The sequence below is a fragment of the Phacochoerus africanus genome, chromosome 11 (assembly GCF_016906955.1).
Source record: "Phacochoerus africanus isolate WHEZ1 chromosome 11, ROS_Pafr_v1, whole genome shotgun sequence".
Classification (NCBI taxonomy): domain Eukaryota; kingdom Metazoa; phylum Chordata; class Mammalia; order Artiodactyla; family Suidae; genus Phacochoerus; species Phacochoerus africanus.
Genome location: NC_062554.1, coordinates 112,838,394 through 112,861,096, shown reverse-complemented (window position 1 = coordinate 112,861,096; position 22,703 = coordinate 112,838,394). Strand labels below are relative to the sequence as shown.

The following is a 22,703-nucleotide window of genomic DNA, read 5'->3' as shown; positions in this document are numbered from 1 at the left end:
TAAGTACAGTGAATAATGGAAAACTATGTATAGAATTATTAGCAATAATCACCATTGGCTGCAGTTTTCACAAATGTACTATCTCTTTAGCTTTTCATTGCATGCCATATTTTTCTAAAAATTATAAAAACTTGATGTCAAAATCTGATATGAGGTAGGTGCCACTTTATTCACACAATGAACATTACTACTGAAACTTTAATCCATAAGTCTAATATTTCTAAGAGCCTATAATTGTCTAAATAGAGGAAAAATAAAAATATAAACAAGGTAATTTGGGATTCTAAAAACACTTTTGCCTGAAATTACACTAACATATAATATTGAGGTCATTTTCTTTAATATTCTTGTTTGGTGATGTGGTTCTCCAAGAGAAGTCAATAAAGATATATTAGGATGAGGCAAGTGAAACTAAAAACCCATTATCCTCTTAACAATTTAGGAACTATCCCAAATTTATATTAAATGAGGATATTAGAAATGTGGCAACAATCATGATAGAAATATTAATTATTTGACAACCGATAAATCCAGATATGCTTTGAAAATAAGATTGATTCTTCAGTGAGGAACCAGGAATTTTTAGTGAAATACCTGATTCCAAGCTGAAGTGGGAAATGTACAAGATGAGTATATGATAATTCAATAAGCTAGAATGAAGACCATACTTTAAAATTATGGATTAATAACTTTATAATGGAGATAACTCAGATACCACCTTAATCAAGTAATCCATAGTAGCATCACCAATATGAAATTAATTAACGTTATCTGTGTACTAACGAAAATCTTTCAGATTAAGGACATTTTCCCCTACAAAAAATTTATAATCTGAACTAAAACATGGACAATCAATAGAAAACCCCACCTGAGAGATAGTATACAAAACAAGAATTCATACTCTTCAAAAATAGCAATGTAAAGGCAAAAAATACTAATTATTTCATATTAGAGGAAAAAATATTATATGGGACGTAGATTTGAATCTTAGACTGGGATGAGCTGAAAAATGCTGTACCTAGAATACTGAACCACGTTAATGTTAATCTCCTGATTTTGGTAACTATACTGAAAATAAATTAGTGAATATCCTTGTCTTTCAAAAAAATAAAGAGTTAAGGGATAAATTTGCATTATGGTTGCACTTAACTCTTATGTAACCAATATGTGTACAGAGAAAAAGAAATGATACAAAAATATGAAAAAATTGGTAAAACGTATATATTAGATTTGTTGATAATTCCTGATGCTTATTTGAAAACTAACAAAATAAAAAACAAAAAGGCAAAAAAAAAATGGAATAAAAAACCCCAGTGAAGTAGGGACAAGAACACAAGCTTCCTCTGTAATCACTTCAGATAAATAACTTCAATTTTCATTGCTCTCCAGCTCTAATTGTCCATCACACTTCAGTCCTTTACAGACAGCCTGTCATTAGCAATGGAGAACAACCAATCTTGGATTGCAGAATTCATCCTGGTGGGATTCCAGCTCAGTGAAGAGATGGAATTGTTTTTTTTCATTATCTTCTTCCTGTTATATATCTTCAACCTGCTGGCAAATGGCATGATCTTAGGGCTCATTTGCCTCGACCCCAGACTGCACTCCCCCATGTATTACTTCCTTTTTCATCTGGCCATCACTGACATATCTTATGCCTCCAGCAATTTGCCAAATATGCTGGAAAACCTAGTGAAACACAAAAAAACGATCCCTTTTGTCTCATGCACTCTGCAGATGCTTTTCTATTTGGCTTTTGCTTCTGTAGAGTGCCTGATTTTGGTGGTGATGTCCTATGACAGGTATGTGGCTATCTGCCATCCCCTCCAGTACACTGTCATCATGAACTGGAGAGTATGCACAGTCCTGGCTGTTGCTTCCTGGGCATGTGGGTTTTTCCTGGCTCTAGTCCAAGTAAGTCTCTTCCTAAGGTTGCCCTTCTGTGGGCCACAGAAAGTGAACCACTTCTTCTGTGAAATCCGATCTGTCCTCAGAGTGACCTGTGGTGAAACTTGGATCAACAAAATTTTCCTCTTCGCTGATGGTGTGTTCATCTTAGTTACACCCATTTCCCTGATGTTGGTCTCCTATGTGCGCATCCTCTGGGCCATCCTGAAGATCCAGTCAAAGGAGGGCCGCAAGAAAGCCTTTTCCACCTGTTCTTCCCACCTCTGCGTGGTTGGGTTCTACTTTGGCATAGCCATGATGGTTTACTTGGTCCCAGACAATAGTCAACAAGAGGAACAGCAGAAAATCCTTTTCCTGTTTTATACCTTCTTCAACCCATTGCTGAACCCCCTCGTCTACAGTCTAAGGAATGCTCAAGTGAAGGCTGCCTTCCACAGAATGTTGCAGAAAAACAGAACAATGTAATGGAGGGTAGAATTGTAGTGGATTTTTCCCACCAAGAAAATTTCCCAGCAAAATACATGACTGGAAGATGAGCATTACTCAAGTGTAACATCAGCAAGATGGCAGTGTAGGAATTCCCAAGCCCCTCTTCCGCCACATAGATGACTTAATAGAGATTAAATTGCCTTTGTGAGAACAACAGAAACAAGGTAAGAGGTCACAGCATCCCAGACTAGGACAAAGCCAAGAAGAAATACAGTGAAGCTTTTAGGCAAATTTATGATGTTTCACCCACCATAGCCACATTCCCTCCCTGACAGTGTGTTAAGATTAGGAAAAAAATTCCTAACTCCCAGCTTCCCCTCAAGAGGGAAAGAAGAATGGACCATGCACACTACTTTCTAGCTTTTCTGGTAGTGGGGGAGCCTGTGGGCTTGTTTTCTGTCATGCCTGACTCGGAGCACTGATGGGAATGGCACTATGGAGTCTTTGTTGGGGCCACTGAGGAATGTGGCATGCACCCAACTTTTTACAGTGATACAGAGATGTTTTGGATCTTCACAGTTCTCATAGATCTTCCTTGGTGTCCCATTTTTATTTTAAATGAAATTCCCTGATGACATGTGATGTTGAGTGTCTTTGCAGTTGCTTCCTTGTCATCTATCTATCCTCATTGGTGAGATATCTCTTTACATCTTTTACTCACTTTTATTTAATAAAATTTATTTTTAGACCAATTTTAGAATTATGGCAAGATCAAGTGGAAGGTACATTATCAGCATCCCCCCACAGAGTGGTACATTTGGTAATATTCATAATGCTGCACTGATACATTATTATCACCCACAGTCCATAGCTTACACTAGAATGCACTCATGGTGTTGTAGATTCTCTGTGTTTGTTGTACAGTTCTGTGCATCCACAATTATATCATTATACAGAGTATTTTCACCACCTCAAAACTCCCCTCTTCCTTCCTCCCTCATTACTAGTCCCTGGAAAACAGTCTTTTAGTTACCTCCATTGTTTTGGCTTTTCAGAATATCACACTGTTGGAATCATAAAATTTGTAGTATTTTCACATTGGCTTCTTTCACTCAGTAGCATGGATGTAAGTTTCCTATTTTTTTTTTCTTGATCATTTTGTTTTAGTGCAGAATACTATTTTATTTTCTGCATGTGCCACAGTTTATTTATCCATTTACCAACTGAAGGACATCGTGATTGCTTCCAAGTTTAGATAATAATGAATAAAGCTGCTTTAAGGGATTCTGTGCAGGTTTTTGTGTGGACATAAGTTTTCAAATCCTTTCGGTAAATACTAAGTAGTATAATTAGTAGATTGTGTAATAAGGGTGTGTTTGGTTTTTAAAGGAACTGTCTAACCTTCAAAGTGACCATATCATTCTCAATGAATGAAGATGAATTTTCCTCAACAATTTATAAAAGTTCCTATTGGTCCACACCCTAATCAATGTTTGGTGTCATCACTGTTCTGGATTTTAGCCATTCTTCTAGGTGTATAGTGATAATTCATTGTTGTTTTAGTTTGCATTTCCCTGATGACATAGATATGGTGCATCTCTTCATATACTTATTTGCCATCTATCTTTTTGACCAGGTATCTGTTAAGTTTTTTGAACCATTTTTAAATTGGATTTTTTGTTTTCTTTAATTTTTTTAAAAAATCTTTTTAGGGCACCACTTGTGGCATATTGGAAGTGCCCAGGCTAGGGGTTGAATCAGAGCTACAGCTGCCAGCCTATGCCACAGCCACAGCAACACGGGATCCGAGCCACATCTGTGACCTACACCACAGCTCATGGCATCGCCAGATCCTTAACTCACCGAGCAAGGCCAGGGATCGAACCCACATCCTCAGAGTCCTTACTGATGAGCCATGATGGGAACTCCAGGTTGTTTTCTTATTGTGTTTTAAGAGTTCTTTGTACATCTTAGGGTCTAGTCATTTTTTTCTAATTATGCAATTTTTCCCCACCTCTGGCTTATGGCTTGTCATTTCATATTCTTAGCAGTGTTTTTCACAGAGCGGAAGTCTTTAATTTTAATGAAATGCAACTATCTAACTCTTCTTTAATGATGAAGAGTTTTTTGAGATTTAGTTAAGAGTTGTCATTTTGTATTTTGAAGGAGAAAGAGTGGACAGTTGTTCTCAGTGTCTTGTGGTTCGCCCTGAGGCAAGCTTTAACAGTCGATACTGAGAGCACCAATCACAAGAGTGAGGCTTAGAAGTAACTCATTTACTATAAAGCATAGCAGCTTGGTAGACTAACGCTTTAACATCACTTATCATTAACTTACATGAAATTAATAATTGAATCTATATCTGGGGTCAGAGAAAGTGTGAACAAATGGTTAATGAAACAAGATTTCTGAGAACTTGAATTCACCTGTATTTACTGGGGAATAAATCCAAGTGAGAAATAATAGATAAGATTAAATCTCAAGGATCAATGGACCAAAAAAAATCAAAATGAAGTTTTCATTGCCAGTAATTACACTGCAAGAAACACTAAACCAAATGTTTGTTTTCATCTAAAATAAATGATCCATGATGGTAATATTTATAATTATTTTCTTAAGTTTTTGATTTGTTTTATCTTTAGTTTTCAAAAGTGTGACTATAATATGCCCAAGTGTTGTTTTACAGTTCCGCTTATCCTGCCTGTGATTTGCTGAGCTTGCTGTATTCATGGGAATATAACCATTATCATGTTGGGAAATACTTTGAAATAGTTGCCTCAAAATTTTCTTTTGTGTCATTTTATTTTTGTATATTTTTTCTTTCAGTTATATTGAAGTATAATTGGCACACATCACTGTGTAAGTTTAAGACGTAAAGCATAATGATTTGATTTACATAAAACTTGATTTTTTTAATCGCAATTGGTAAACATCCATCATCTCATTATAGATGAAAAAATTAAAGAAATAGAAAAAAATTTTCCTTGAGATGAGTACTCTTAGCAACTTTCATATATAATATATGGTAGTGTTAACTGTATTTATTGTGTCATACATTACATTTCTAGTACTAATGTATCTTACAGCCATGAGTTTGTAATTTTGCTTGCCTTCATCCAGTTCCCTCAGTTTTCAACCCCCCATATCTGATAACCACAAACCTGATCTCTTTTTCTATGAATCTGATTGTTTCTGAAATATAATGGACCTATAACCCTGTGTTTATTCTTATTACACAGCATAGTGATTTGATATTTCTATCCATTTCCAAATGATCACTATGATAAGTCTAGTTGGTATTTATCACTATACAAAGATATTATATAGGTTTTTTTCTCTATTCCCCACCCTGTACCTTTCATACCTTGAATCATTTATTTTGCAACTGGAAGATGGTACTAAACCTTTCTTCCTCACCTATTTCTTTCCTTCTCCCTCCCTCTCTGGCAACTACATGTTCATTCTCTGTATCCATAACTGTTTCTATTTTTTTTACGTTTGTTTGTTTATTATCAGGTAAGATAAATCACCCAATATTTGTCTTTATTTGACTTATTTCTCTTAGCATAATAGCTCTAGGTTCATCCATGTTGTTGAAAAATATCAAGATTTCATCCTTTTTTAATAGTCTATTACATCTTTATACCACATCTTCTTATCCATTCATCTATTAATTGGCACTTAGGTTGATTCAATATCTTGGCTATTGTAAATAATGTTGCAATGAACATAGGGGTGCATATATCTTTTCTAATTAGGTTTTTTGTTTTCTTTGGGGAAATATCCAGGAGTGGAATTGCCAGATTGTATGGTAATTCTATTTTCAATGTTTTGAGAAATCTCCCCAATGTTTTCCATAGTGGATATACCAATTTATATTTTCACCAGCTGTGAACAAGTGTTCCCTTCTTATTCTGACACTTGTTGTTTCTTGACTTTTTGATAATAGCCATGCTAATAGATGTGCAGTGATATCTCATTGTGGTTTTGATTTGCATTTCTCTGATGATTAGTGATGCTGAGCACTTTTTTCCTGTGCTTGTTGGTCATCTGTATGTTTTCTTTGGGGGAAAAAACCAGTCTCTTCTCACCCTCTGTCCATTCCTTAATGAGGTTGTAGGATTTTTTGATGTTCAGCTGTATAAGTTTTTTGTATATATTTTTAATATTAACCCATTATTGGATACATCACTTGCACATCTTTCATTCAGTACATGGCATTTTCATTAGGTTGATAGTTTCTTCTGATGTGCAAACAATTTTTAGTTTGATGTGTTTCCATTTGTTCATTTTTGCTTTTGCTTCCCTTGCCTGAGGAAACATATAAAAAAATTCAATAAGATCAATGTCAAAGAGAGTACTGCCTATGTTTTCTTCTAGGAATTTCTTTTTTTCTACTGAAGTATATAGTTGGTTTATAATATTCATTAGTTTCGATGTATGACAGAGTGAGTATTTTTACAGATTCTATTTCATTAAGTTATTATGAGATAATGGCTATAATACCCTGTACTATAAAATGGGTATTACCTTGTTGCTTATCTATTTTATTTATAGTAGTTTGTATTTCATAATCCACTATTCGTAATTTGCCTTTCCTCTCATCCCTCTTCCCTTTGGTAACCACTGGTTTTTTTTTCTATATTAATGAGTCTGTTTTTGTTAGGCATATATATTTAATTGTATTATTATTTTAGATTTCACATATAAGTGATAACATATAATGTCTTTCTCTAACTTACTTCACTAAACATAATATTTTCTAGGTCTATCTATGATGCCAGAAATGCAGAATTTTGTTCTTTGCTAAGGCTGAGTAATAGTCCATTGTATGTATGTACTATATCCTCTTTATTCATTTGTTTGTTGTTGAGTAATTGAGTTACCTTCATATTTTGGATATTGTAAATAGTGAATATTGGGGTGCATATTTCTTTTCAAGTTAATGTTTTCATTTGTTCCATATATATAGCCAGGAGAGAGATTGCTGCATCATAGAGTTGTATTTTCAGTTTTTGAGGAAACTCCATACTGTTTTCCATAGTGATTGCATTAATTTATATTTCCACCAACAATGTAGGAGGGTTGCCTTTTCTTCACACTCTATACAGCATTTATTATTTGTAGACTTTTTTTTGATAGCCATTCCGACTGTTGTGAGGCAATACAATGTTGTAGTTTTGATTTGCATTTATCTAATATTAGCAGTGTTGAGCATCCTTTTTGTGTGCCTGTTATCCATGTGTATGCCTTCTTCATTAAAATGTCTATTCATGGTCCAGTGTGAGGTGGTTGTAGAATTAGGGGTCCCAGATCTAGTGGCAGCAGGCTGGTAGGCATAGCTGACATAGCTGAAAGTGGGGTCAAATGTGTCTCAAAGTTGTTATTGGCCTGCTAGTGGGTGGGGTCCTGGGCGTGATGTCTTCACACTGGTGGATGAGGTGGTTCCCATGGCTAGGGCCAGCTTGCTGGAGTGCGTGACCAGGTGCTGGGCCCTGGGGTAGCTGTGGGCTCAGAGGGTCTTAAGGCAGTCAGCCTGCTCATGAGTGGCCCAGTGTTGCTGCCTGGCTGGCCACATGCCACTGAGGCACCTAAGGATGGTTGGTATAGCTGGTGGGAGGGACCACATGTGAAAACTCATATTCTAGAGGTGTCCAAAATGACACTTTGCATAACCAGTATCCTCATAAAAGGATGAGCTCCCCAAAAGGATATTGCTAGTGTCTGTACCCCCAGGGTCAGTACTGTTTGCTTCCTGCCATTCCAGCAGGGTATCCAAGATTAGGATTTCAGTCTTAGCAGGGCTCCTTAAGTTATTGCTTTTGCCCAGGGTACCAGAACTTGTAAAATTTGGTGTGTGCTCTTTAAGAATGGAGTCTCTATTTCCCATAGCCCTCTGGCTCTCCCAAAAGATTGCCCTGCTGGCCTTCAAAGCTATAAATTCTAGGGGCTCGTCTTTCTGGTGCAGGAACCCCAGTCTGAGAAGCTGCTTGATGGGGTGCTCAGACCCTTTGCTTCTTAGGGAGAAACTCTGCAACTGTAATTAACCTCCTGTTGGTGAGTTACCCATTGAGGAGAGTAAGTATTGACTTTACAGTGGTTCCTACCCATCTCGTTGTGGTTCCTTCATAGCTTTAGTTGTACAAGATCTTATATGCTAGTCTTCTGATCTTTCTAATCAATAGTTGCTCTGTAAATACTTATAATTTTGGTGTGCCCATGGGAGGATGTGAACTCAGGGTCTTCTTCCTCTACTTGGCCACTCCTATCCCATTTTGTCTGGCTTTTCTTTTGAGTATGGTTAACTTTTTAAACTACATACCCATAGACCTTTCAAACTCTGCTCCATTTTTTTCATTATTTTTTAATGCTTTTATTTGAGTATTTTCTCTTGATATTCATTTGAATTCATTGAACCTGCTTTAGACTGGGTCCAATCTGGTATTAAATCCACCCAATATTCTTCATTTCCTTTTCTTTTATTTTCTTTCTTTCTGCTTTTTAGGTCTACACCTGCGGCACATGGAAGTTCTCAGACTTCCAAATAGGACCTACAGCTCCCAGACTACACAGCAGCCAGAGTAATGCAGGATCTGAGCTGCGTCTGTGAGCTACACACAGCTCACAGCAACGCCGGACTTTTAAGCCAGTGAGCGGGTCCAAGGATCGAACCTGCATCCTTGTGGATCCTAGTTGGGTTCATTAACCACTGAGCCATGAAGGGAACTCCCACACCCTATGTTTTCTTAATTGCATATATTATTATTTGCTCCTTAAGAATAAATATCTGATTATTTATGTAGGTTCTAATTCTTCACTGAAATTTTTAAAAAATGTGTGTATCTTTGTTCATTTTATTTGATATAAATGGCAGTTATTTTGAAGTCTTGTAATTTCAGTATCTGTGGTATATCTAAGACCTCATTTCTTGGCTCTTTTATTTCTTGATTATTGATAAGTAATTTTTCCTGCTTTTTAAAGTTGGACTGGTATGTTTCAAAGGCTATAGATTATGTTATCATCATATAAAGATTGAGCTTTTGGATTTTTCTCCCTAAAGGCAGTTAAATTTGTTGAAGATATGTTGCTCCCTTTAGGACTTGGTCTTAGATTTGTTAAGACAAATGTTTTTCAGTTATATTTTGCAAGTTAGGACTTGACCAATGCCCAAGAAAGACTCCTACAGATATTTTTGGAATCTTTTTCTACATATACTTCCTCTCCTAAATCTCATCTGCTGAAATCTCAGCTTCTTATTAGCCCATCACTCCATTCTGTATTGGAGACGTCAGCTCCCTGATTGGCTTCTCTTTTCTTGAACTCTGTTTGGAAAATACCTGTTGGAAGAAATCTTGTGTGAATGTGAGGGTTACTTGTACTTCCCTTGTAAAACAAGTTTTATAACCCAGTCTTACCTGTCGACTTCTGAAACACACTCATCCAAAGCCTAAGCTCACTTCTGATTGCACTGACAATTTTACCTTTCTCAACAAAGCATTGTGTTGTGAGAAAAAGTTTATTTTGGAAAATTGATGTTGCATATAACAAGTGTTTTTTAGGCTCAGTACAACAGGAAGAAAATAATAAGATTGCACCAGGAGTTCCTGTCATGGCGCAGTGGTTAACGAATCCGACTAGGAACCATGAGGTTGCGGGTTCCATCCCTGCCCTTGCTCAGTGGGTTAAGGATCTGTGAGCTGTGGTGTAGGTCACAGATGCGGCTCGGATCCCCTGTTGCTGTGGCTCTGATGTAGGCCGGTGGCTACAGCTCTGATTCGACCCGTAGCCTGGGAACCTCCATATGCTGCGGGAAGCGGCTCTAGAAAAGGCAAGAAGACAAAAAAAAAAAAAAAGATTGCACCGGTATGAGGAAGGTTTGGCAAGGGCGCATATATTTGTGCTGTATAATTATAATATATACAAGGAACAACCATACTAGATAACTGTCTTATTTTTATTGTGATGTCTGCAAGAAAAGACAGGTAAGGTATAGGAACCATGTAATGCTAAGTTATACCTCAAGATATAGTTTATCAGATACATCAACTCATAAACCAAAGAAGTAAATATTGAGCAAGTTGTTTTGTGGTTGTTAAACATAAAGAGGGTATAATCAGAATAATTGTTGTTATGCATTAGATTGTGTTCTCCCCTCCCCATAATTTACATGTTTAAGTTCTAAATATCAGAATGTGCCCACATGTAAGATTGCATATTTAAAATTAAGTTAAAATGAGGTCATTAGGATGGGTACCATAAATGTGACAGCTGTATTTTTTATTTATTATTATTATTTTTTATTACTCAATTACATTTATAGTTGTACAATGATCATCACAACCAAATTTTATAACATTTCCATCCCAAACCCCCAGCACATCCCCTCAACCCCAAACCTGTCTAATTTGGAAACCATAAGTTTTTCAAAGTCTGTGAGTCAGTATCTGTCCTGCAAAGAAGTTCACTGTGTCCTTTTTTCAGATTCCGCATGGAAGTGATAGCATTTGATGCTGGTGTCTCACTGTCTGACTGACTTCACTTAGTATGATCATTTCTAGGTTCATCCATGTTGCTGCAAATGCCATTATTTCTTTCCTTTTAATGGCTGAGTAACATTCCATTGTGTATATGTACCACATCATCTTTATCCATGCCTCTGTTGATGGACTTTTAGGTTGTTTTCATGTCTTCTGTATTGTATATAGTGCTGCGATGAGCATTGGAGTACACGTGTTTTTTCGAGTCATGGTTTTCTCTGGAAGGATGCCCAGGGGTGGGATTGCTGGATCAAATGATAGTTCTATTTTTAGTTTTCTGAGGAATCTCCATACTGTTTTCCACAGTGGTTGCACCAATTTACAATCCCACCAACAGTGTAATAGGGTTCTTTTTCTCCACAGCTTCTCTAGCACTTATTGTTTGCAGACTTTTTGATGATGGCCATTCTGGCCAGTGTAAGGTGGTACCTCATAGTGAGTTTTTTTTTTCATCTTTTGTCCTTTTAGGCCCATACCCATGGCATATGGAGGTTCCCAGGCTAGTGGTCTAATTGGAGTTGTTGCCCTGACCTAAGTCAGAGCCTCAGAGACACTAGATCTGAGCTGCATCTGTGACCTACACCACAGCTCATGGCAACACCGGATCCTAAACCCACTGAGTGAGGCCAGGGATGGAACCTGCAACCTGATGGTTCCTAGTTGGATTCATTTCCACTGCACCACAAAGGAAACTCCCCTCATAGTGGTATCTATTTGCATTTCTCTAAATAATTAGTGATGTTGAACATATCTTCATGTGTTTTTTGGCCATCTATATGTCTTCTTTGGAGAATTGTCTGTTTAGATCTTCTGCCCATTTTTTGTTAGGGTTGCTTGCTTTTTTAGGTATTGAGGTGCAGAAGGTGTTTATAAATTTTGGAGATTAATCCCTTGTTAGTCACTTCATTTGCAAATATTTTCTCCCATTCTGTGGATTGTCTTTTCATTTTGTTTAGGGTTTCCTTTGCTGTGCAGAAACTTTTAAGTTTAATTAAGTCCCATTTGTTTATTTTTGTTTTTATTGTCTTTACTCTAGGAGGTGGATCTGAGAAGATATTGCTGCAGTTTATGTTGGACAGTGTTTGGCCTATGTTTTTCTCTAAGAGTTTTATAGTATCCAGTCTTCTATTTAGGTCTTTAATCCATTTTGAGTTTATTTTTGTGTATGGTGTTAGGAAGTGTTCTAATTTCATTCTTTTCCATGTAGCTGTCCAGTTTGCCCAGTACTACTTATTGAACAGGCTGTCTTTTCTCCATTGTATATTCTTATCTCCTTTGTCGTAGATTAGCTGACTGGAGGTGCATGGGTTTAATTCTGGGCTTTCCATTCTGTTCCGCTGTAATATATTTCTGTCTTTGTGCCAGTACCACAAGGTTTTGATGACTATAGCTTTGTAGTATAATCTGAAGTCAGGGAGCCCAATTCCTCCAGCTCCATTTTTCTTTTTCAGGATGCCTTTGGCTATTATGGGTATTTTGTGCTTCCAAACAAACTTTAAAATATTTTTTCTAGTTCTATGAAAAATGTCCTTGGCAATATGATCCTCTCAATAGATGCAGAAAAAGACTTTGACAAAATCCAACACCCATTTCTGATAAAAACTCTTCAGAAAGTGGGCATAGAGGGAACTACCTCAACATAAGAAAGGCCATATATGGCAAACCTATAGCTAACATCATTCTCAATGGTGCAAAGCTGAAAGAATTCCCACCGATAGCAGGAACAAGACAAGGATGTCCACTCTCGCCACTACTATTCAACATAGTTTTGGAAGTCCTAGTCATGACAATCAGAGAAGTAAAAGAGATAAAAGGAATCCAAATTGGAGAGGAAGAAGTAAAACTATCACTATTTGCAGATGACATGATACTATACCTAAAGAATCCTAAAGACTCTACTAGAAAACTGTTAGAGCTCATCCATGAATTTGGCAAAGTCGCAGGACACAAAATTAATACACAGAAATTGATGGCATTTCTATATACTTACAATGAAAAATCAGAAATAGAAATTAGGGAAACAATCTCATTTAATGTCACATCAAAAAGAATAAAATACCTAGAAATAAACTTACCTAAAGAGACAAAAGACCTGTAGTCTGAAAATCATAAAATGCTAACGAAAGAAATAAAAAATGACACAAACAGATGGAAAGACATACCATCATGCTCTTGGATTAGAAAGATCAATATTATCAGAATGAAACATATTTCTTTGTCATCTCATATTGCCTAACTTTCTCTGTTGTGGTCTTCTTGACAGCAAGTGTGTAGATGTGGCAACTGGTGCCCAGTCCTGGAGTTCTCAGGGGCAGTGGTGGCCCACATGTACCCACAGTACATGATGGGAGCAGCAGTATCATGTAAATATAGAATATGTATATAGGAGAAAAGTGTTTTTGAAGAGACAAATACTTAAGGGGTAGCTTAAAGCAGGAAGGCATTAAGGAAATAGGATTCAGTCTCTATGAGTTTCCAAGTAAGGAATAATTGCAATGGAAATTTTTAAATTATTGCACATTAATACCTTTCAGCAGACAAAAATCGTTGACTCCCTGAGAAAGATGGAGTCCTTTGATGGGCTGCCTTAACAAGCTCCATGGAGGTTGCATTTATTACATCATGAACCTTTCCAAAGGTAGAATATGGAGTCAGGAACGGTTTCAAGATCAAGTTCATAATACTTGCATATCCTTGGGGATTGTACTATGGGACATGATCAAGCTTGAGTTATCTATTAAGTTTTTATAACAAAATCCTTTGAGTACAGACATCTTTACCATTTTTCATGAGTTCTTCTCTGCATAAGCAAGTGCAAACACACACACACACACACACACACACACACACACTGACACACACATAACATATTCTAATGTGTAACAAAGCAGGAGACCCATGAGAGGAGGGATGAGTTTTGCATTACTTTGTAGGAAAAAATATAATGGTGAGACCATGCTGGATAATTTGATCCTTGAACGCCACAGTTATGTCTCTGGGGAATGGGTTGTTTTTAGGAGATCACACTCTAAAGGTCTCACATCCAGAAGCTCCTAATCACTCCTGTGCCCCATCCTCTCCATCAGGGAAGAAAAGATATCTGGGACTCATAACCCCGGCACTTGCTTCAGCTCCAAACATTTCCCATCTCTGTGAGTTTTCCTGTACATTCAAGCCCAATTTCAGAAAAATACCAGAAGGAGTACTACACCCCCTCTTTGTACAAATCATTATTATACACTGGTTAATGGTTTACAGAAGAGCAGGACAGAAGACTGGCAGAAATCTCAGGTTTAGGAAGAAGAAAAAGCCACCTTTGTGAAGATCCCCTCTGCTGGGGTCTCAGAGTAGCATTTGATACCCATGCTGTCTAAATGTAGGTTTCATACTTCTCTTAACCGGAGCCCCTCCCCAGTCACACTATGGGAAGGGGCTGGTTAATATTGATATCCTCAAGTCATGTTGTCAGACTGTAAGGCTCTTAAGAGCCCTCTAACCCTGTTGCCTCCCCTTACAAATGATGATGCTGGAAGTGTTGTGTGATTTGTCCTTCACTACCTTTATCTGGTAGTGAAGGACAAATTTCTTTCTCTGGTGAGAACCATCTGTTCCTACTGCATCCTGGAAATGTTCTCCTGCCAGAGAATTGAGGAAAATTAACACACTTTTCTTTGCTGCCTATGAGGAGGTGTTAGTAAGTGGCAGGGAGAAATTCTATAGCTATTTGATAACAATCCCATTATCATTTCTTTTGTATGAGGGAAGCTGGTAAATGTACCAGTTTAGTTTATCCTGGTTTGCTTTCCAAGGTTTCTCTCCAGGGATGGTTGTCCTCAATCAGGGAAAACCTCTTTTCATCTCCTAGCACTGTGAGATAACATAACTACCATTGTCATTTATCAAATTGGGATGGGGAATTCTAACTGGTGATGATAGAGTAAAATATCCCTACTATAAAAATAATTTTCTATTTCACATGTGTTTGTACTTGACAAAGTTTTCAGTGAATATTTTTATTCTCTTCACATTTATTTGTCAGTTTTTTAAATAATGGAAGAAATGAAAATACATCATTCTTAAATTTTACCGAATGCAAAAAGAAAATCAAGAGAATCCTGTCAGTGTTGGTAGCATTGTAATGTGGCATCGGATTTCTAATACCTTCCTCAATTCTGCCATAATTTGGTTATTTCCACCCATAATTCAGCATTCTAATACTTAAAATCAAGTTATAATTTATGAGGCTAACAGGGTTTTCATATTCATATTTGTCTGATTTTTGCTGTGTAATAATTGAGAAATGATAATCTGCTAACAGAAATTATAGGGAAGACATTATAGATGGCCTTGAGCCTAGCTTATAAGCCATCAAGTCCACTAAGCTAGTCTGAGGTGATTGAACAAAGGGTTCAATCCTGCAGCAAGTCACAGAAAGCTGTGATAGCTCTCTGGACACCAGGTAGGATGTAGAAATTCTAGGATTAATAATAAAGATACAGCCCTCTGATTATCACCTTGTACTATAACATTTATTAATGCTGTTTATTATTAGCTTACTAAATAAAAAATTCTAAGTGTATGTTAAAATTATGTAGAAATTAAAAAATACTAACTGAATCTCCTATAAGATATTCTTACATAATGTACAATGTGGGGTGTGTATTCTTTTAACATATAAGGACACGTGACTAAAATAGCAAATGAACTTTAGAGATATTGGATCTGTTGGGAGCTGGACTAAGAAGCTAGTATCAGATAAGTGGGAGCTCCTAGGAGAGATGATGAAGAAAGACAGGCATTTGAATGTGCACTATTCCGGAAGCCAAAGAATCAGGCAATGTTGTCAGGGTACCTCTTGTAAGAGGGGAAAAAAAAAACCTGCTGGAGTGTTATCTGTAATATATGAATTTGTATAGAAATCAGCTCTTATATTAAAACAAGTTGCTCTGTCCCTAAGCAGACAACTCAGGGCAGGAGGGCAGACCAGAATTGGCAGTTAAACCAACTGCCACCATGGAGGTTTTTTATACTGGTGCTGACATTAATAATATTTGATGGTTGTGCTAACATTAATTGTAACCGTAAGATCTAAAACTTGGATGTTAGAGACATGCTTTGAAATTGGATGAAGGCCTTGGAGTCATTTTTAATAGCTGGCCAAGCGAACCTGCTTGAGGGCCTCATAAACTATCATTCAATAGAAAAACCTCTGATCTGTTCATCCTGGCATAAAATAATTTGTCACTCTAAAAGTTAGCAAATCACTGCCTGCAATATGTTACATTTGCCCACTTGTTTTCTACTTAGGGCTCATATTTGAAATAAGTGTCTGATTATTTGTTTTACCCCAATGGCAATGATTAAAAATTAGACTTTTTTTTTAGGGCCGCACCTGCAGCATAGGGAGGTTCCCAGGCTAGGGGTCGAATTGGAGCTATAGCTGCCAGCCTACGCCAAGCCACAGCAATGCCAGATCTGAGCTGTGTGTGTGACCTACACCACAGCTCACAGCAGTGCTGGATCCTTAACCCACTAGGCAAGGTCAGAGATTGAATCTGCGTCCTCAAGGATCTTAGTTGGGTTTGTTAACCACTGAGCCACGATGGGAACTCCAAAAATTAGACTTTTCTGTAGTTTCAGGCTTTGAAGGATGACTGTCTTTCCGAAATCATCTTTTTTCCGATCTTTCCATTCAGGCTTTACAGTTAGTATACTGTTTACACCAACTTTTATCCCATGTCTCATATGGCAGCAGCTAGTATCTTTGCCTTTAAATGCTTTCGATAGTGGCCTTCCAGGTAGCCGCCTCAGATCTGGGAGAGTTTTGAGTTAGTCACAATAAAGGCAAGTCCTTTCAGCTGATACTTCAAGGAACCACCAGACAGGTCAAATCAAACAACCATAATTCTGTGAATATAAAGTCTATTCTGCTCCCTCTGGCACTGAGTGTACACTGGAAATTCAGATTATTTTCTTCAGGGCAGCCAGTGAGCCAGGAAGTGGGGGATGGCATCAAGATAAGTTAAAATGCTAGTTTCTGGAGTTCCTGCTGTGGCTCAGCAGGTTAATAATCCAACTAGTATCCATGAGGATGTAGGTTTGAATCCTGGCCTTGCTCAGGTGGTTAAACCATCCAGCATTGCCATGAGGTGTGGTGTAGGTCACAGACATGACTCCATTCCGGCGTTGCTGTGGCTGTGGAGGCCAGCAACTGCAGCTCCAATTTGACCCCTGGCCTGGGAATTTCCATACGCTGAAGGTGAGTCCCTAAAACAAAACAAAACAAAAACCAACATACAGTTTCTCCCACTGATTTGTGGGTTTGTTTGTTAGTTTGTTTTCCATATTAAGTATTCCTATGGTTCTATAGCTTTTGATTAGAGTCCAGAATTTAATAGAGGTTTGTTTTGACAGATTTTTTCATTTTATATGTTACCTTTATAGAAAGAAATACTTTATCTATTCCATTTTTTTAAGACCAATATTCCTCAGAGTTAATATTTTCTTTTATCTTCTAAGATGTAGTTTTAATATGTTGATCTATAAAGACATTTAATTTCTCAGTTGAGAGTTTTTAACCCCATAGTTTTTTTTTTTGAAAAAGTAGAATCTTTAAATTTACATATGGGAATAGGTACTGCTCATGGGCCAAATTTATCAGTACTTTTGTGTAATTAAGATTGGGTGGAAAAAGGTTCATGGATGTTTTAGTTAGACTTTTCAATCAAAATGCTCATAATTTCAAACTTTTTAATTCATACCCATCTCTGCTCAATTTATATGCTGCTGTTTTGTATTTAGCTCAGTCTTATTCTAGGTCCTTGAACAGAGGACATTGCCAGTGTTCTTTGTACAGTCAGTATCTGCTTAGTTGTACAAATGTATATCATACTTTGCTTGATCTGTATTTCTTTTTATAATGTGAACTTTGTTTTTTGGGATCACTTCTTTCCTGCCTGAAATGAAATCTTCAAATTTCCATCAGTTAAGACAGTTTAATTCAGACTGTCTCAGCTCAAGAATAGTTTTAGTTGTTTTCAATGGAACAGTGTGGGGTAGAGTAGGTAGTCTCTCATCTTATCAGAAACTGAAATCTAAATCTTTTTTTTTTTGGGGGGGGACTGCACCCCTGGCATATGAAGGTTCCCAGGGTAGCGGTCTAATCGGAGCTGTCGCCACCAGCCTACACCACAGCAACTCGGGATTCCAGCCGTGTCTGTGACACACAACACCAGATCCTTAACCCACTAAGCAAGGCCAGGCATCGAACCAGCAACCTTTTGGTTCCCAGTTGGCTTCATTAACCACTGAGCCACAACGGGAACTCGGAAATCTAAATATTAAGGTTTGTGGAATTCCCGTCCTGGAGTAATGGAAACAAATCCGACTAGGAACCATGAGGTTGAGGATTGGATCCCTGGCCTCCTCAGTGGGTTAAGGATCCTGCGTTGCCATGAGCTGTGGTGTAGGTCGAAGATGTGGCTCCGATCTGGCTTTGCTGTTACTCTGGCATAGGCCTGGCAGCAACAGCTCTGATTAGACCCCTAGCCTGGGAACCTCAATATCCCCACAGGTGCTGCCCTAAAAAGACAAAACAAAGATTAAAAACAAAAAACCTTAAGGTTTGTAAACCACATCCCTCAGATCTGGACCCTTGATTTTTGACTTCTGATGTCAACATTAGGGAGATTTGTTTTCTTATGATCCTCATAGTTGTCCTCCTATAACAGCTGATTTTTGTTGGTTTCGTAAGGCTGTTTTTACATCATTAAGATTTATGCTCTTTACGTTCTGTTTAGCCGTCATTATTCCCACAATTTTGGCTATTCTATCTCTATTAAATGAATTTAATGAGGCACAGTAGTTCTGTTATTGCAGTTCATATATGTATCTGCAATGTACAATTGACTGAGAAAGACCTTTTTTCAGAATACCTAACAGGAACATATTTTATGATTTCTTGCATGCATCAATATTACATACATGTATACATATAATGACTACATATTAGTGTATTACCAAAACATGATATTCATGATTGCTCCTATCCCTGATCCTGGGCCTTCTCCCTGCTGGGCTGTGGCAGGGCTCATCTATCCATCAGCAGCTTTCTCATCATCACTTCCTAATGTGCTTGAGTGGTGGTCCTTCAGATTAGCCCAACTCTATTGTTTGAGAGGAATCTGGAAGTATGAGAGGCTTTGTATGCAGATGTTTCCTCTGGAGAATTCTCTGATATGGTCAAAAGAACAAAAGGACCTTATGTTACCTAGCAGACAAATATATGGTAGAGTAACCTCTGATTTTGAAAAACGGAATCCTGGTAACAGTTATAGTAAACTCTTCTTTGCTGAAACTGTACAAGGTAAGTTTTGCTATACAGTTCTTTCTTATTGAAACTTCGATAGGCTATCATCTGATATGGACATTATTAGATGTAAGATTAATGTTTTGATAGAAATATTTGTCCTACCACAAAATAGGGTAGGATGAGTGTCAATTCCACTGACTAAAGTTGGAGGAGTAGCCAAAAGTGCCCTAGTTCAGTTACAGGACTGCCCAGGGAGAAAATCACATATACTGATCAAGTAAACCTTTGCTTCCTAAGTTGCTGTTATTTTAATGACTCTATTGGAGAGGAGAAATTTTATTTAGATGATATTAAAATAGATTAGTAGACAAAAATATGGATAGACAGGTATGTAGATAAATAAATAGATAGATTTAACTAAGAGCTTCCATGTCCTAAAATTTAGTACAAGAAAATAATAAAATATACACAAAATATGTATAAAACATAATTACTATGGCATCATACTGCACACAACCCAGTTAGAAGGCAATATATTACATGAAATAGTCATCTGCAACAAAATAGTGAGCATAAGTTTAAGTTGAGAAATATTTGACATGGAAGATGTACATGATATTCTAAATGAAAGAAGTTGATAAATAACACTGTTCATATAATTTACATATACTGAAACATATGAACAGTGAATAATGGAAATATATATACAAATTATTAATAGTGATCATCTTTGGATATGTATTTCACATGTATGTTTTCTCTTAGCGTTTTATCCAATTTCATGTTTTTTTCTAAGATGATTAAGAAAATTTTAGGTCAAAATTTGACATGAGGTAGATGCCTCTTTGTTCATATAAAAATCAGACTATCAAAAGTTTAATTTTTAAGTCTAATATTTCCAACTACCTATAATTGTCTAAATATGAAGCAAAAAGTATAAACAAGATAATTAAGGTTAAGGGTTAGGTCTACTTTTGCTGAAAAATGACTGTATGATACTGAAATCATTTTCTTTAATGGCAGTATTAATTTAGTAAAATATATTTTTTTCTCAAAAAGAAGTCAGTGAATATGTATTAGGATAAAATAAGTAAAGGTAAGAATCTATTATCCCTTAACAACTTACATACTGTCCCCAATTATATGCTTTCCCTGTTAAATGTGGATATCAGAAATTTGGCAACAATTTTGTTAAAAAATTATTTAACACCCAATAAAAGGAGACAGTTATTTGAATTTATGATTCTTCAGTAAAAGAAGACATTTTTAATGAAATAACTGGTTCTCTACTGAAGTGGGAAATGAACAAGATGACTAGAGGATAATTTAAGCCAGAATGAAGAAGGTATTTTAAATTATGGATTAATAATTTTATATGGGAAATAACTTGGAAATATCACCTTAACCAATGATCCACCAATCCCCCAATTGAATATCACCGGTACTGGGACAAATTAACATTATCTGTGCATAATGAAAGGCATTAAGAAGGTCATATTTTTCCTGCCAAAATATTTGACTCTGAACTAAAGCATGGACAATTAATGGAAATTTTCAATTAAGGGATATTATACAAAACAAGAGCTCATACTGTTAAAAAATATCAGTGTCAAGGCAAGAAAGACTATTTAAGACTAGAAGAAATGAGCATTATATGTAATACTAGATTTGAATCTTAGACTACATTGGCAGAAAATGCTTTATTTAGAATAGTGCATCATGCTAATGTTACGGCTCTTTATTTTGGTAATTATGGTGAGATTAAATTAGTGAATATTCATGTTATTGAAAACAATCAAAAGAATTTAGGGATAAATTGTCAATGTGTGAATATGATTGTATTTTGCTCATATGTGGTCTACAGAAAATGAATACTACATATAGAAAAAATAAATTATAAGGCAAACATGAAAAAAATTGTATTCTGTATACTAGATTTGTTTATAGTCCCTGGTACTTACATGAAATTTTGAATTACTAAAAAATAAAAAGTAAAAAACAGAAAGGCAAAGTAACATTGGAAAAATAAAAAAACTCAGTGAAATAGGGACAAGTACACAGGCACCCTCTGAAATTACTTCAGATAAATAACTCCAGTTTTCATTGCTATCCAGATCTGATTTGCCATCACACTTCAGTCCTTTACAGACAGACTCATTTACAATGGAGGGCAACCAGTCATGGATCACAGAATTTATCCTGGTAGGATTCCAGCTCAGTGAAGAGATAGAATTGCTTCTCTTTGTTATCTTCTTCATATTATATATCTTCAACCTGCTGGCAAATGGCATGATCTTGGGGCTCATTTGCCTCGACCTCAAACTGCACTCCCCCATGTACTACTTCCTTTCTCATCTGGCCGTTATTGACATGTCTTATCCTTCCAGCAGTCTGCCCAATATGCTGGAAAACCTAGTGAAACACAAAAAAACTATCTCCTTTGACTCATGCACTATGCAAATGGTTTTCAGTTTGGCTTTTGGTTCTGTAGAGTGCCTGATTTTGGTGGTGATGTCCTATGACAGGTATGTGGCGATCTGCCATCCCCTCCGGTACACTGTCATCATGAACTGGAGACTGTGCATAGTCCTGGCCATCACTTCCTGGGCATGTGGGTTTTCCCTGTCTCTGGTACAAGTTTTTCTCCTGCTAAGATTGTCTTTCTGTGGGCCCCAGAAGGTAAACCACTTCTTCTGTGAGATTAGATCTGTTCTTAAAGTGGCCTGTGGTGATACTTGGATCAGTGAAATTTCTCTCTTTGCTGATGGTGTGTTCATATTAGTTACACCAATTTTCCTGGTGCTGGTCTCCTATGTTCGCATCCTCTGGGCCATCCTGAAGATCCAGTCGAAGGAGGGCCGCAAGAAAGCCTTTTCCACCTGTTCTTCCCACCTCTGTGTGGTTGGGTTCTACTTTGGCATAGCCATGATGGTTTACATGGTCCCTGACAACAGTAAACAAGAGGAGCAGCTGAAAATCCTTTTCCTGTTTTATACCCTCTTCAACCCATTGCTGAACCCCCTCATCTACAGTCTAAGGAATGCTCAAGTGAAGGCTGCCTTCTACAGAGTATTGCAGATAAATACGACAGTGTGAAGGAGCATAAAATTTTGATTCACCAGAATTTTCCACCTTAACAGATGTGATTTTCTTGTCCCAAAAAACTCAAGAAAGTTCCATAAAGAATAGAACATGATTTAGTGATGAGAATTACTCAAGTGTAACATTAGCAAATTGGCAGAATATGAATAGCTAAGCCCTCATTACTTCATGGAGACAAGGCTATACAGACCAAGTCTCCTTTGTGAAAACACCAGAAATCAGATAATAGGTTGCAGCAGACCATATCAGAACAAAGCTAAGAAGAGATACAGTAAGTGTTAGGCAAATATATGACATTTTACCCATCACTTCTTCCCCCTGGCACAGTGTGTTAGGATATGGAGAAAACTCCAAATTCTTAGATTTCCCTCAAGAGGGAAAGAGAAGAATGGACCAGGCATACTACTTTCTAGCTT

General features: G+C 37.0%; 2 protein-coding genes across 2 annotated transcripts; both read left to right on the top strand.

Moving 5' to 3' along the window:
* The first annotated feature begins 1,440 nt into the window (after positions 1 to 1,440).
* On the top strand, positions 1,441 to 2,373 carry LOC125111636 (olfactory receptor 2A2-like). Its single transcript, XM_047753645.1, has one exon. It carries the CDS (start codon positions 1,441 to 1,443, stop codon positions 2,371 to 2,373), a length of 933 nt encoding a protein of 310 aa, XP_047609601.1.
* Positions 2,374 to 21,229: 18,856 nt separating this feature from the next.
* Positions 21,230 to 22,362, top strand: LOC125111225 (olfactory receptor 2A2-like). Its single transcript, XM_047753111.1, has one exon. It carries the CDS (start codon positions 21,349 to 21,351, stop codon positions 22,279 to 22,281), a length of 933 nt encoding a protein of 310 aa, XP_047609067.1. The 5' UTR covers positions 21,230 to 21,348; the 3' UTR covers positions 22,282 to 22,362.
* Positions 22,363 to 22,703: the final 341 nt, after the last annotated feature.

Excerpts from the sequence above, each read along its gene's own strand:
- LOC125111636 (XM_047753645.1), top strand. The coding sequence starts at position 1,441 with ATGGAGAACAACCAATCTTGGATTGCAGAATTCATCCTGGTGGGATTC.
- LOC125111225 (XM_047753111.1), top strand. The coding sequence starts at position 21,349 with ATGGAGGGCAACCAGTCATGGATCACAGAATTTATCCTGGTAGGATTC.